The following is a 13,754-nucleotide window of genomic DNA, read 5'->3' as shown; positions in this document are numbered from 1 at the left end:
CAGTATTTGTTGTTTAAAAGAAACGTAAGCTGTGGTTAGAATGTTGTTAATAACTGTTATTTCTATTTGGAGGATGAATGTATGTTACCCTTTGAGGAAATGATGTTGCTCAATTTACAGGAATACACATAGGAAATGTGTAATATGTGACTGCCTACTTTTCATAAAAAAGTAATGCCAATTACCTTTTACAATATTTTCTTTCTATTTAAAATGTTTTAACATCAGTGATTACATCAGTTGTAACAGTTTAGAACAAACGGAAAATGAGCCAGACAGCCAGATGCCCTAGGAAAGAAGGGAGCTCTAGACAGAGGTGGTGTTTTGTTTCCAGCACGGGAAGAGGGAATCTAGAGATCATGTAGGGATCTGTTGGTAATCCACAAGCATATGTTTACCCCACTGAGGCTTGAGAAGCCAGTGTGGAGTTTCTCCGTTTGCAGCCCTGAACTCTGTAGATATTTATTCTCAGTGCCTTTAGGCATAGAGATAAAGGAAATCTGTTTTCTTTCTTCTTATAATCAGTTTTGCCCAAAACTGTTACCAACCCTCTTCTTCCTAGGGCACCTTCAGAAATAAGATATGTAAAAAATTATTGAGGTTAAGAACACCCAGATGTACTGAAATCACTAAAATACTGCTGTAATTCGTACTATAGGAAAACTTACTATCATCTAATAATAACGTTTTATTTAGTATCAATAAATGAAGTGTATTGTGAGAACTGGACTTAATCCTCCTCCGGGATAATCACATCCCCATGATGCTGAAGCAATATTTGTATTTGTTTCGAATTATTCAGATTTATTACAATAAAAGATGTCCTATACAAAGTATGCATGCAATTATTATCTCACCTCAGGTAAGAGACACACAGTTTCCTAAGTAAGGAAGGTAAAAATCACTAAGGTAGCAAACAAACAAAATGAAACTAACAAACAAAAACACTGATCCATCAACCATGCATCCACGGAAAAACTCTCCCTGTATATACTGTCCATGACTTCTCTACGTATGCCCTCAAATAGCAACTGAGAACCTTGTCCCACATGCAAAGAAGTGGAAGATGATATTTTGACAACAATTCTCTTACTGTTGCAACTCATGTAGGCCCAAGAGCTAGCCAGTTCTAAATGCATGTAAAGTATATGGAAAGCACTGGCTCGATGGCTATATAAGCTGAATGATTCCCCATAGAAATCATGTAAATTGACTTGGGTACCCTAGGAGGGGAAAGAAAGACAATTCCACCTGACGTATTCAAAAGAGAGATCTTATAGAGTCCCGAACAAAATGAAGACAGTGATTTAATTGTGATAGGTTTTACACATGCCTCCAAATATTAGCAAACTAATGATTCAGGAAAAAAATTTTGAGCTCACATTAATGATTTCTTAATATAGCCCCAAATTAAGCAAATTAAGTAATTTAACTAAAATTGGAAAGTAGATAGTGGTTTTGGCAGCAATAAATGCCACTGCATTTAAATTGTGTTGCTAACCAGTAAATAAAATCATAATTTCTACACAGCAGCCTAGAAAATAGAAATGTGAAAAATATATATATTTTTGCAGTCTTTAGGAAATTACAGAAAAGCTAAAAGCTTGAAAATATAATTGTTTAAGTCTAATATTTTGAGGGATGCTTTGAAATTGGAAATATTTTAAATATAATATTCTGATTCGGCAACTTTAAAATTTAAATTAAAAAATGTATAGTATTCAGAAACGTAACTATGTTGTGTGTGAATGTCAAATAATCCTAAGAGTACCTTTCGCATTTAAACAGGGTCATGTTAAAGAAATGTAGATTTCTGTGAACTTGCAACCGAGTGTCAATTAATGTAAATTATTGCTTTATCTAGGTTTTCTGTTAATGGAATAATTGCTTGCAGGTCTGTTTATAAAAGTATATCACTTAATTTATTGTTTACCATTTCCCTGTCTGTGTTTGAAATGACCTTGAAACCACGACCTTTCCATAGAGTAGTCAATGTGACCACTTCCCTTCAATTACTTCATCCATTTCTGCCTTTCCAATCTTCTGATCTTTGACCAGTTATTACTATTTTTCAAGGCTGTCTCCCTGAGCTGATGAAACATAACTGTATTATATCCTTTTTTTCCCTTCTGTTTTCTGGGATTGTGTTTTTCATTCTTTGGGAGTTATGATAGTAAATTTAGTTTTGGAATTACAAATATAATGAATAATGATCTTGGAAAAGACTTAGAAATTTTTGTAAAAATGTTTAACAGTCCTTCCCTATGAAGTGTGCTTAGGCTTATGCCTGCTTCTTTGCTATTTATGTTATTGAAATCAGTACATGACTTTCAGTCCCCTTTTCCCTCTTTTTTCTATGACTGTTGTTTTATGCATGACAAAATTCTCTTGCTTACTGCTATGTGATTGGCTGTCTTTTAACTTGAGTGTCCTGTGTTTGTAGTGACTGCTTTTTGCATGAGGATTATTAAATGTCATACAAATTAAATGGTTGTGGAACCAAAAAAAGAACGTGGGACTTCACTTGCTTTTTTGTGTGCTGAGTATGTCAATTATGTGACACTTAAAATTACTTTCATATGCCCTTCGACGTCCCCTTTGGTGTGCTCCTTTATTCTTACAAATTAGCATTAAGTATAATAAAACACTTATTAAACATTCACAGTGTTTTAATACAATTATTCTCCTCAAACATGATCCTATTATAAATAACTATACTGAGCATGAAACTGCACTAAGGCATAATTCCATTATATTACTAAATTGATTATGAAATACAAGTCGTGACTCGGTAACTAGCTTAATAGCTAAACACCGACTTCTACTGATCGAACCTTTGCTCTGCGAAGTGATGAAACTATCTAGTGATACATTTGTGCAGGTTGCAAATGTCTTAAATCCACAAGTAATATTTAAATGAAAACACATGGGGAAATATTTGTGTAATGACAAGTAATTTTAAAAAGTCACAGTTTTGAAAAATTATGGATTAAAAATATGTAAAAACCAAATGTTAATGTTCTTAAAAAGAAGAAGAAAATAGAAAAAGAACAACTTAAAATATTCATATCTCTGTCTTCTCTAAGGTTATTATATTGTCTCAAATTTAAGAATGAATTTGACCTACTTTTTTTTAATGTCGCCACCAATTAATTTAGAAAAGACACTGAATAAATAAAATTCTTTCGGCTAATAAAACTGTTTACTTTTTTGTAGGCAATGTTTTTTTTTTTTAATAAAAACATTTTCTTTGCTCATGACTTGAGTTTCAAGCCATAATGTATTTTTTATACTGGATATATTTACAACCCAAATCTTCTATGAGATATTTTGGGGAAAGGGATTATTTTTTTCATAAATGAAAATAGGTAATCAATTATGATGTGACCACTTCCCCACTCTTTTTGGAAATATCCTTGAGAATTTTAGTATTTATATTTATTTTTTCCCCTCAGTCTTGTTTATTCTTGAATTGTCTTTTTTTTTTCCCTCCATTTCTCCGTTCTCAATCCTAGGTCCCCTTACAAAGAAACAGACAGATGATTTAGGTGATAATGACGGTGCTGAAGATGAAGGTATTTTTTTTCACCAAATCTATTTGCATGACAAGGGCCTCAATCACTTTTTCCACCCCTTTCTATTTTTTTACTTCTTGTCTTTTTTTGAAGAGTTGTTTTTAATTCCTGTTTTTGATGTGTTTTGTCTTCTTGCTTGTTGTTACATACAAATATAGAGTATTAATTTTTTTAAAAAAATGAATGTTAAGTTTTACATTTTGATACCAACCATTAAAATGTTTTAAAAAGAGGGGCATTTTTTTTTTGTTGTTTTCTTGAACTGACTTTTGATATGTTTCATCCCACATTTTGACTGAATTTTGTCCACCTTCTTTGAACTAACAATCTCTCCCTTGTAGTCTCTCTGTGCCCATTTTGCATGTTTTCTAATCTGTGTAAATATTTTCCTGAATTTTAAAATGTGTTTCATTTTTACATTCAATATTTGTTTTTAAAAAAACACAGACACCCAATAAACTGAAGGACAAGCTGAAAGCTAATATAAAGTGTTTCTTGAGCAATATATTTTAGATGAAAAAATACTGTTTTCTGTTGATTTGCTTAAATGTCGCATAAATACAATTAAATTGTATGCATAAAAACAGGCATTACAACTATTTAGAAAATTGTAGTAAACATTGTTCAGCCATTTAAATATTTTGGACTCATATAGTCCTTTTGATAGAGTTTGTAGCTATTTTCTTAGGTAAGATTCAATGAGTATTCTTTAATTTCAAAGAGACATAATTTCCAGATTGTCAAATAAAATATTCTGATTTTCAAACATTGCAACTATAAGCAATACAATATTTTCTACTTCATTAATATCAAGATTGTTTCTTTTTACAACTTTCATTGGGTATACAATTCTGATTTACTCTATAAACCTAAGAACTCACTGCCTAGATTGGCTTGACGTTTCTGATTTCACTGTACCTTTACAGGTTATTAAAGTTAGCTCGTCTTTTTTGGTTCCAATCAGGATTAAAGCTTATGTTTTTTGTTTGTTTATTTCGTTATGTTTTGTAATCCCAGGTTTCAAAGTAATTGCCAGAAATCTAGAAATTAAATCTCATAATGAAAATAATAATGTGGTAAGAAAAGTTTTCCAAAATAAAATAACCTACAACCAGGCCAGCAGAAGTGTTTGTTCCATGAGTTGCAAGGGAACTATGGGTAAATAAATTTTTACTAAAATATTTGCATTGTTTTCATTGACATATATACATTTAATAAAGTCATTCACAACAGATAATTAAATTATAGAGGTGGAGTATTGAGAACTTAAAAATTATATTTGGTGTTAATATTTTTAAAATATGTAAGAATTATTTTGATTAAATGAAACGTATGACATTTGATTAAATATTTATTTACCACGCACACCAGCAGTGGATTAAAGATTAAACACGAAGCATTCATTAATATTTGAAATAAATCATTATCGCTGTCCAAGAGTTATTATTCTGAATGTTAAATAGCAAAAAATAAACTTATAGTCTGAAGATGCAAATTCTGGTGTCTTTAAACACTATTTGAAATTTGATGTATTCAAATATTTAGGATATTTTTTGACATTGTAGAACATTAGTCACTGTCTTCAAAGCTATAAAAAGGCTACTTCCACTTTCAGGCTTTGGGACTTTTTGAACCCCTTGAAAACCCTTAACTCCTAGAATTTGTTATCTAAATAATACTGAAAGCATACGGGACTTCTTCATGTGTATCTTTGTAAAGGCCAAATTTTCCCAATTTAGGCAAAGGGTTAAAATACATTATTTTCCTATTTTAAAAATATTTTGATTGCTTATTTAATATTTTTTTTCTTTTTGTTAAAACAGCATCAAGTGAGGAATTTACCTATTTAGAGTAAATAAGTCTGAGCAATCACAGCTAGGCCATGTAAACCTGAACCTATTTTATAGATATGTTTTGAAGCACATTTAACATTTTTAAATAGCCATTTAAAATATTTTAAAATATTCTCAAACCCTATTAAAATGTCAGGTAGTATTCAGGTTAAGTACTAAGCCATTCAGTCACAAGAGTTATCGAATCAATAAATATTTTTAAGTAATCAAAAGCGTAGAATGTCAAAGCAGTCAATTCCAGTTCGTTTTGGATAATTGTTTTGAAACAAAAAAGATGAATTCAGATATCCTACAGGGGAAACAAAACCTTTTATAGAAATGTCTGAGCATTTTTAACTCAATTCTTTTTATTATTATTTTGTAGATGTGGCTGTGAATAAAAACTGTGCTCAATATCTACATTGAATTTGTTCCAAATGTTGACTAGACATCACTGGACATAAAGCAATAAATATGAAATACTTGATAAGTAACTTGATTTACATCAGTCAGAAGTCAGGTCATCAGATGACTTACGTGAAATTCCCCATTACTTCCCAGTTTTCCTCTACCTATGCTTGATTTCAGGTCCCAATCTCAGCCACTGAATAGTGAGGCCACCAGGCATATTTCTGGGGCTTGCTGTTCACTCACTTACCATGATGGAAGGCTTCTTTATGGAGCATTATTTTTTACTTCTAATTCTTGTTTGTGTCCCTGCTATCACTCTTTTGCCACATTTTGTCAAACACAATTATATCATTTTTCATTTAAGTTTTACAACAACTAAAAGAATGGTGTATCTTTTTTTGTTTTGTTTGTTTGTTTTTTTTGTTTTCTTGACGAAGTTTCCTTCTGTCACCCAGACTGGAGGGCAGTTGCATGACCTTGGCTCTCTGCAACCACCGCCCCCTGGTTCAAGCAATTCTCCTGCCTCAGCCTCCCGCGTAGCTGGGATTATAGGCGCCTGCCACCATGCCTGGCTAATTTTTATATTTTTAATAGAGACGTGGTTTCATCATGTTGGCCAGGCTGGTCTCGGACTCTTGACTTCAGGTGATCCACCCACCTCAGCCTCTCAAAGTGCGTGATTACAGGCGTGAGCCACCACGCCTGGCAGAATTGTATATCTTTTTTTTTTTTTTTTTTTTTTTTTTTTTGAGACGGAGTCTCCCTCTGTGGTCCAGGCTGGAGTGCAGTGGCCGGATCTCAGCTCACTGCAAGCTCTGCCTCCCGGGTTTACGCCATTCTCCTGCCTCAGCCTCCTGAGTACCTGAGACTACAGGAGACCGCCACCTCGCCTGGCTAGTTTTTTGTATTTTTTAGTAGAGACGGGGTTTCACCGGGTTAGCCAGGATGGTCTCGATCTCCTGACCTCGTGATTCGCCTGTCTCGGCCTCCCAAAGTGCTGGGACTACAGGCTTGAGCCACCGCACCCGGCCAGAATTGTGTATCTTTAAGACAATTCCATAGTCAAAAACAAGACTAATCTGAAGTGACAAAAATGTTTCAAAGTAACATCCCAGATTTCTATCAACTTATTTTAAAAATTCAAGACGTATTTTTTTTTTAATTAATGATGCTAATAATATCTTCATATTAACATTTCAATATTTAGCCTGGGTGTGGTGGCTCACACCTGTAATGCCAGCACTTTGGGAGGCCAAGATGGGCAGATCACTTGAGGTCAGGAGTACAAGACAAGCCTGTCCAACATGGTGAAATCCCATCTCTATTAAAAATAAAAAAATTAGCCCAGCATGGTGGTGAGCACCTATAATCCCAGCTACTCAGGAGGCTGAGGCAGGTGGAGATTGCAATGAGCCCAGATTGCACCACTGCACTCCAGCCTGGGGCATAGAGCGAGAGTCTGTCAAAAATAAATAAATAAATAAATAAATAAATAAATAAATAAATAAATAAATAAATGCAATTTTATACCCTATATAGTTCCTTTTGAGACAATTTTTTGTAGATTTTGAATTTTTTAAGCTAAAAAGATATGTTTAATTCTGTTATGTCCGGTTTAACAAGGAGAAATTCAATCAATGCTTCTGTGTTCATTCAGTGGTTCTGAATGGTAACCTGAGGTTCATAAAAATGACTGGAGGCACAAAAGTCTGCCTTGAAATGTTTTTTTAATAATAGAGAAATATATAATTGAGGCAATACTTCACAATTTTAAAACTGTTAATCCTAAAAACTCTAAAATATGGGCAATTAAGTACTTCATAAGTCCTTTAAGATGAAAAAAAAAAAAACCTAGTAAGCATATTTAATGATTATATCACTAATAATTATACACTAGGATCATTAATGGAAATTGTGATTTGAAACCCTGGTTGCCAGGCACAAATAAATCCCCATTAACTGCTCTAGATCTATTGACACTCACTACATTGGCTTAAAATTTGGGTCTATAAGAAAGACTTAATAGGTACTAAAATTTTAAATCAAGGTGTTTACTCAGACTTCAATTTTTTTTTTTAACTGTTTGCGTTTAGCAAGGCTTAAAACCATTGCAAATAACAGAAATTATAAACATACCTGGCAAACATTTGTACTTTTACTGGAACTGAGTTAGTATTTTAAAATTTCTGAGATGGTTCTTAGAAATGTTAGTAAAGTCAATAGATGCTGTTTAAGCAAAGTAAAAAATCTTAAGTGAAAATTCATAGTTCACAAATTCTACCATATTTATAGATGGTTAAATATGTAACAAGGTTTAAAGAGACAACTTGGTTCTAAAAAATTAATTATAAATTAATAAGCTGCATTTGATATATTTGCACAGAAGATAAATGCCCCCTTCAACATTATTATTAAAACGATGGAATTAGAAAATGGTATTCAATGGTAGTCTGTCTGATATGTTAGTTTTATTTATAAAGAGTCTGGTTCTTTCTAAAAACAAATAAATAATTATAATTGAAACTCTTTATATTTGCTATTTACATAAAAAAAAAAAAAACCTATGAACTAAGCATAAAAGTTAAGCCTAAGATAGAAATTTGTAATAAAACATTATACAAAGTAAAGCCTGGCCAGGCGTGGTGGCTCACACCTGTAATCCCAATACTTTGTGAGGCCTAGGGGGGGGAGGATCACCTGAGGTCAGGAGTTCAAAACCAGCCCGGCCAACATGGTGAAACCCCATCTCTATTAAAAATGCAAAATTAGCCTGGCGTGTTGGTGGGCACCTGTAATCCCAGCTACTCAGGAGGATGAGACAGGAGAATAGCTTAAACACTGGAGGTGGAGGTTGCAGTGAGCTAAGGTCATACCACTGTACTCCAGCTTGGGTGGCAAGAGCGAAACTCCATCTCAAAAATAAAAACAAAATTAAAATAAAGTCTAAGATGGACCACAATTTTTCCTGTAACAGAAAATGTCCAAAGTTTCTATGGTTTCTCAAACTTTGTTAGCAATATTAAGGTTTGTTATGTCTAAGAATTTTACTTATTTTAGTAAGTACTATAATTACTTTTGCACCAACCTAATAATACTTTTTATAACATAAATCTCAGGGTTACTTCAAATGAAAAATACGTTTTGGAACACAGCATAAGAATCCCAGAGAACTGTATTTAAAAGAACTGCTCAATATCTTAAGTTATTAGGCAAGGCTGAAATTTGAAAAGTTTGAAAGGGCAAATTAAAATTAAGATTAACCCAAACTATCAGTAATTCTTTCAAGTCAGATTTTCAAAGAAAAATAAAAAGATACCACTCAAAATAGCTCCTAGAATCTACTGTCATATTTTCAGTGTTTTCTGACAATGTCCACTTAATTCTGTTATTAAATATAAAATGTAGCAGTTCTTCTCAATGTGTGCCTGTATTGTTTTCCAGGTGAACAGAATGGTTCTACCAAGATTTCATTACTGTTCACAGTTGGTGCTTTGTAATTCTGTGTAATTTTAATTAAAGAAGAATTCTGAAACAGCCTCCCTCTGTGCTTACCTCCAAGCATACAATTAGCAGAGTACAGTGTCTGCTGTGAACAGTCAGTTAATGATTTCAGTTTAATAATTTATTATTGCTTCTTCAGTGCCAGCCACACTAGAAAAATAAGAAACTGAAACTGTATGTAGCAAACAGGCATTTAAGGTGCATGGTTTAACAATCTCAAAAGGATTACTTTCTCTGTGTAAGTCAGTCTAACATCTCCACAAGCCCCAAATCCTTATAAATGAATGAGTACTATTTTTGTTTTCCCAAGATTTCAAGGAGAAAATAAATTTAGATTTTCCTCTTAAATGTGTCTGTGTTTAGTGAATGGTTCCTATGTCAAAGTATCCTTCCCTCACTACTTAAAAACAAGACATTCTTCTCAAATATACCTTTGGGGTATTAGAGGGGTACGAGTAACTTTATACACTGGTATTAAGTCAAATTTAAATAGTCTTTTTAAAAAGGTTGTAAGTTCTGCAATTAGCCATTTCCTCAACTCGAAAATCTGGTTAACCAAGCTGAGCTGCAATTCTTGAGCCTAAAATGATTTTTCATTTAAAGAAATCACTTTAGTATTACAATAGAGAAATCAAGGCATTTACATTACACAATCTATTTTTTACAAAAAATGCAAAGCAATCTCTAAGTAATCACTAGTTCTTTCAATAAATTTGTATTCTATTAGTCCATTCTGAAAATTGACACCTCGATTATAAGGATGTTGGAGAGTTAAATTTGATAAATAATTTCAAAAACAAAGGAACAAAAACATACTATTAAATTATACTTTTTAACATTGGCATAAAAAAGATAATACATTTGATGTAATTTTGTTTCAATTGTGGGTATAAGAGATCATGGGCTATTATATAATAGTAATGTTTTATTTATGTATATATTCAGAGCCATATACATACATACATATAATATTTCAAATATTTCAATCTATATAATTCATAGATAAAACTATATTTGCTGATATACAGTTAGACTTATCTACAGAAATCAGTGCATTTTTCATACTGATTAAAATTATCTTGTTTTATTTATATATTATTTCTATATCCTTATTGAAAATTACATAATTGAGGAAAAGTATGAAAAAAGCAAATATATTTAATAAAATTCAAAGCTGTAGAAATCACTTTAATCCTAAATTTTTACACTTTACACTTGAACTTAGCTCTATCCCATCCCATGTCTACAGGATAAAACATACAGCCAAAGTGTGAAGAAGAAGAGTGTATTAGCTACACAAAGAAAGTAAAAAAATATTTGTATGTTCTCTTCTTCCAAAGGGTAAGGGGAGCTGGATATAGTGGATGTCCTGAATTTCCCAAGAAATGTCATTCTAATGACATTCCCCTAAATGCAATAAGAGGAGCACAGATGTACACGACTTTACTGCCTAAACATTCATCTGAAATTCCTTAGGTAGTAAACTGAAACATCTTGCATAACACAATACTGTAATTATGTTCACACATTGGAGCATAAATGAGTTGATGTAATCATGTTGCATTTGACGGAAAGCTTTACAGTACATAAGAAAGGATAAACAGATTATTTTATTCACAATAGCAATAATACCATTGTCTTTAGTTTATGGCTCATAAATGTCATATGAAGTCTATAATAGTTTTAAAAAGTAGTCCTAAGAATCATTGCCATTCTATTTATTTTGCTTTTACTGTCACTTGAGGAATTAATCAAAATGCACTAAAATTCATATCTAATTTTAATTTGTCTAAGTTTTATAGCTCAGTTTGCAACTTGTACACAAAATTTTGATAGAAAACAATGGATGCCTATTGCTATTTCCACAATAGCTATTTCTCTGAGTTGCTTAAGAAACACTTTAATAAAAACAGCAGTTTAAGAACTATATTGAAATTATGCCCTCTTTTCTCTAAGATGGAAAATGTATTCTCTGCTTCACTGTGTGTTATTTTTGAGGATAAGAACGATTGTCAACCATTTGTTTTCCAGATATTCGGGACAGTGGGGGTCCCAAACCAGTGATGGTGTATATCCATGGTGGCTCATACATGGAAGGTACTGGAAATTTATATGATGGAAGTGTCTTGGCAAGTTATGGCAATGTGATCGTCATCACAGTCAACTATCGACTTGGGGTACTTGGTAAGAAGAATCTCTTTATCGTTTTCACGACGAATCCATGAAGTATATGATGGTTTTGTTTTGACTTGTTTTGTTCTGCTTTGCTTTGTTTCCCCATGTTTTTATGCTTGTTGACGTTCTTGAACCCAAATTTTTTATAGTTTCAATGAACTCTGTAGGTTGGCTTTATGATGTGAAACTAAAAGGTGATGAAATTATTCATGTTGTCATGGAATGTACTTCCTGGTTTATAAAACTCTGAAAGGCAAAATGGTAGGGCCTTATTGAAGAAGAGTTCATCTTTGAACAATATTTCCTTCTTCTGCTTTTCTGTTTACAATACTATAAGATTGCCTGAGGTTTGGTGTGATAAGATGTAAGTTTACATTCTCTTCTGGAGTATGTATATGGACTCGCTTTTGGGAATGATTGTTTGCCATTGTGATGGAGGTTTCTTTTGTTTGTTGTTGTTATTTTGGTTCCATAATAATTAGTAATATTTTTCTGAATGCATTCTGATTGAATTATTTAATTTGAAAAAAGCATACATGGATTTTATAAGGTAACAAAGAATTCAGTTCAATGATGTATACTCTTGCCAAAAGAATGATAAAATAAACACAAAGTGGAGATTTTTAGCTGTGATGAGAGAAATATTATTTATAAAATAACTTAGGTACTCTGAGATAGGCATGTTATCTTATGCAATAACCAGTTTTTAAAAGATAAACTTGCTATTCTAGTATATGTTTATTGTTATCATGTTGACACAATTTGAGGAGTAAAATTACTGTATGATTTATTAAAACATCTTTATCTGTGATGTACTTAATTAACAGAATTTGCTAAAAGGGCATAATGCATCCACAAAATATTTAAATTTTTATTCTTGATTGTTCTCCAAGTTCATCCCATACTATACACTTGAAGAAGTATAAATTATAATTTTGTTTATACACAAAGAAGCACCTCACTCTTTCATTTTATTATCTAAAATATTCTGAAAAAGGAATTTGAATTATATTCCTTTTTATAATAATTGGTAGAATCATATCTTTATCCATGTTGAGAATCAGAATTTTTTCCTCTTCAGTGTTATCCTAGCTCCTATGCAGTCATAATTCTGTGTTTAAGCTTATCACAAAGGTAGAATAGTTTTGAAAGGTAGAATAATTTTTGTGAATCAAGTTTATAGTCTGGGGGAAGGAGACATTTTACCAATGTGAAGGTTAAGTCTCAATCATTTTCTAGTTTGCTTTTTGAAATTTGAAGTGTGGTGAATGACCATAGATGTGCTGCATCAGTATAGGTATAAAATATTTCTGTAGCATTCATCAGATACACATGAGTTCCTCCATAGTGTTTAATCGTCCATTGCATCAAACATTCACACGATTTCTGTGGGCTGGGATGAGTGTCTTTCCACCAATGAAAATTCTGTGTGTTAGAAGACATACAAATAATTGCTCATAATAATTCTTGAATCTTAAATCTTGAATTCTTAAATCTTAATGTTGTCATTTGTTTCCTATGGAACATTTTAATCGGAAGGAGGGTTTTTAATATTTTAATGCATTGAATTTTAATTGTAGTATTGTTGAGAGCTCAGTTGTTTTTGTTGATAATTATTCTTCTATTTTTCTAATTTTTCAAGTGAAAAATCCTGAGCAGTGACCAGTTTACCGGATGAAATTTTAAATTGAAATGCTAAATTATGGTAACAGTATTTTTAAGGACTTGAACATCCAGTTAGTCATATGTATTTATTTTATTTAAGAAATGCTTTGGTCACTTTTTTTTTTTTTTTTTTTTTTTTTTTTGCCTCTTTCTGTTACTGGTTTTGATTATATAAAGCAAGATTTCATAAAATAAACTTTGTTGTTATGTTAGTATAAACTTTACCCATTCTTTTTCTTTGTATGTATTCAGAACTGATGAGGACTTGACTTTGACCTGATTTCAATCCTATATTCATGCCCATACCCCATTTTAAATGCCACACTGTGAGGATTAGATTGCAAGGCAATGGATTAACTCGCCAAAATATAAAGAACCCAATCACTTGGTTTAGATAGTAGCGGACAGCAGACAGTGTTGATGTTATTGAAGCATGATTTCCCAGTGTTAAATATTTGTTCTGGCTCTACTGTACCCTAGAATGTAACATTTAGTTGTCTCTTCTCCTTTATTTCTCTTAAACACATTATACACTGATAACAAGCCAAAGGCTGTCCTTGATAGACCTCCTCTCAATGTGACAAAGCATAAACTC

At 32.2% G+C, this 13,754-nt stretch overlaps 1 protein-coding gene across 7 annotated transcripts in view; it reads left to right on the top strand.

The window, feature by feature from the left end:
* Nucleotides 1-13,754, top strand: part of NLGN1 (neuroligin 1) — an 887,800-nt gene that overhangs the window by 362,067 nt on the left and 511,979 nt on the right. For 4 of the 7 annotated variants that reach the window (XM_030931988.1, XM_030931991.1, XM_030931989.1 and 1 more), the window contains 2 exons: nt 3,516-3,575; nt 11,351-11,503. In XM_030931988.1, coding sequence (XP_030787848.1) covers nt 3,516-3,575; nt 11,351-11,503 — 213 coding nt within the window. The remainder of the gene's footprint in view (nt 1-3,515; nt 3,576-11,350; nt 11,504-13,754) is intronic. The other 3 variants (XM_030931995.1, XM_030931999.1, XM_030931994.1) reach the window with 1 other exon arrangement.

The sequence above is a fragment of the Rhinopithecus roxellana genome, chromosome 1, assembly GCF_007565055.1.
Source record: "Rhinopithecus roxellana isolate Shanxi Qingling chromosome 1, ASM756505v1, whole genome shotgun sequence".
In the NCBI taxonomy this organism is placed as follows: Eukaryota; Metazoa; Chordata; class Mammalia; order Primates; family Cercopithecidae; genus Rhinopithecus; species Rhinopithecus roxellana.
The sequence above is the reverse complement of the archived record's forward strand: the minus strand, read 5'-3'. Positions and strand labels throughout refer to the sequence as shown.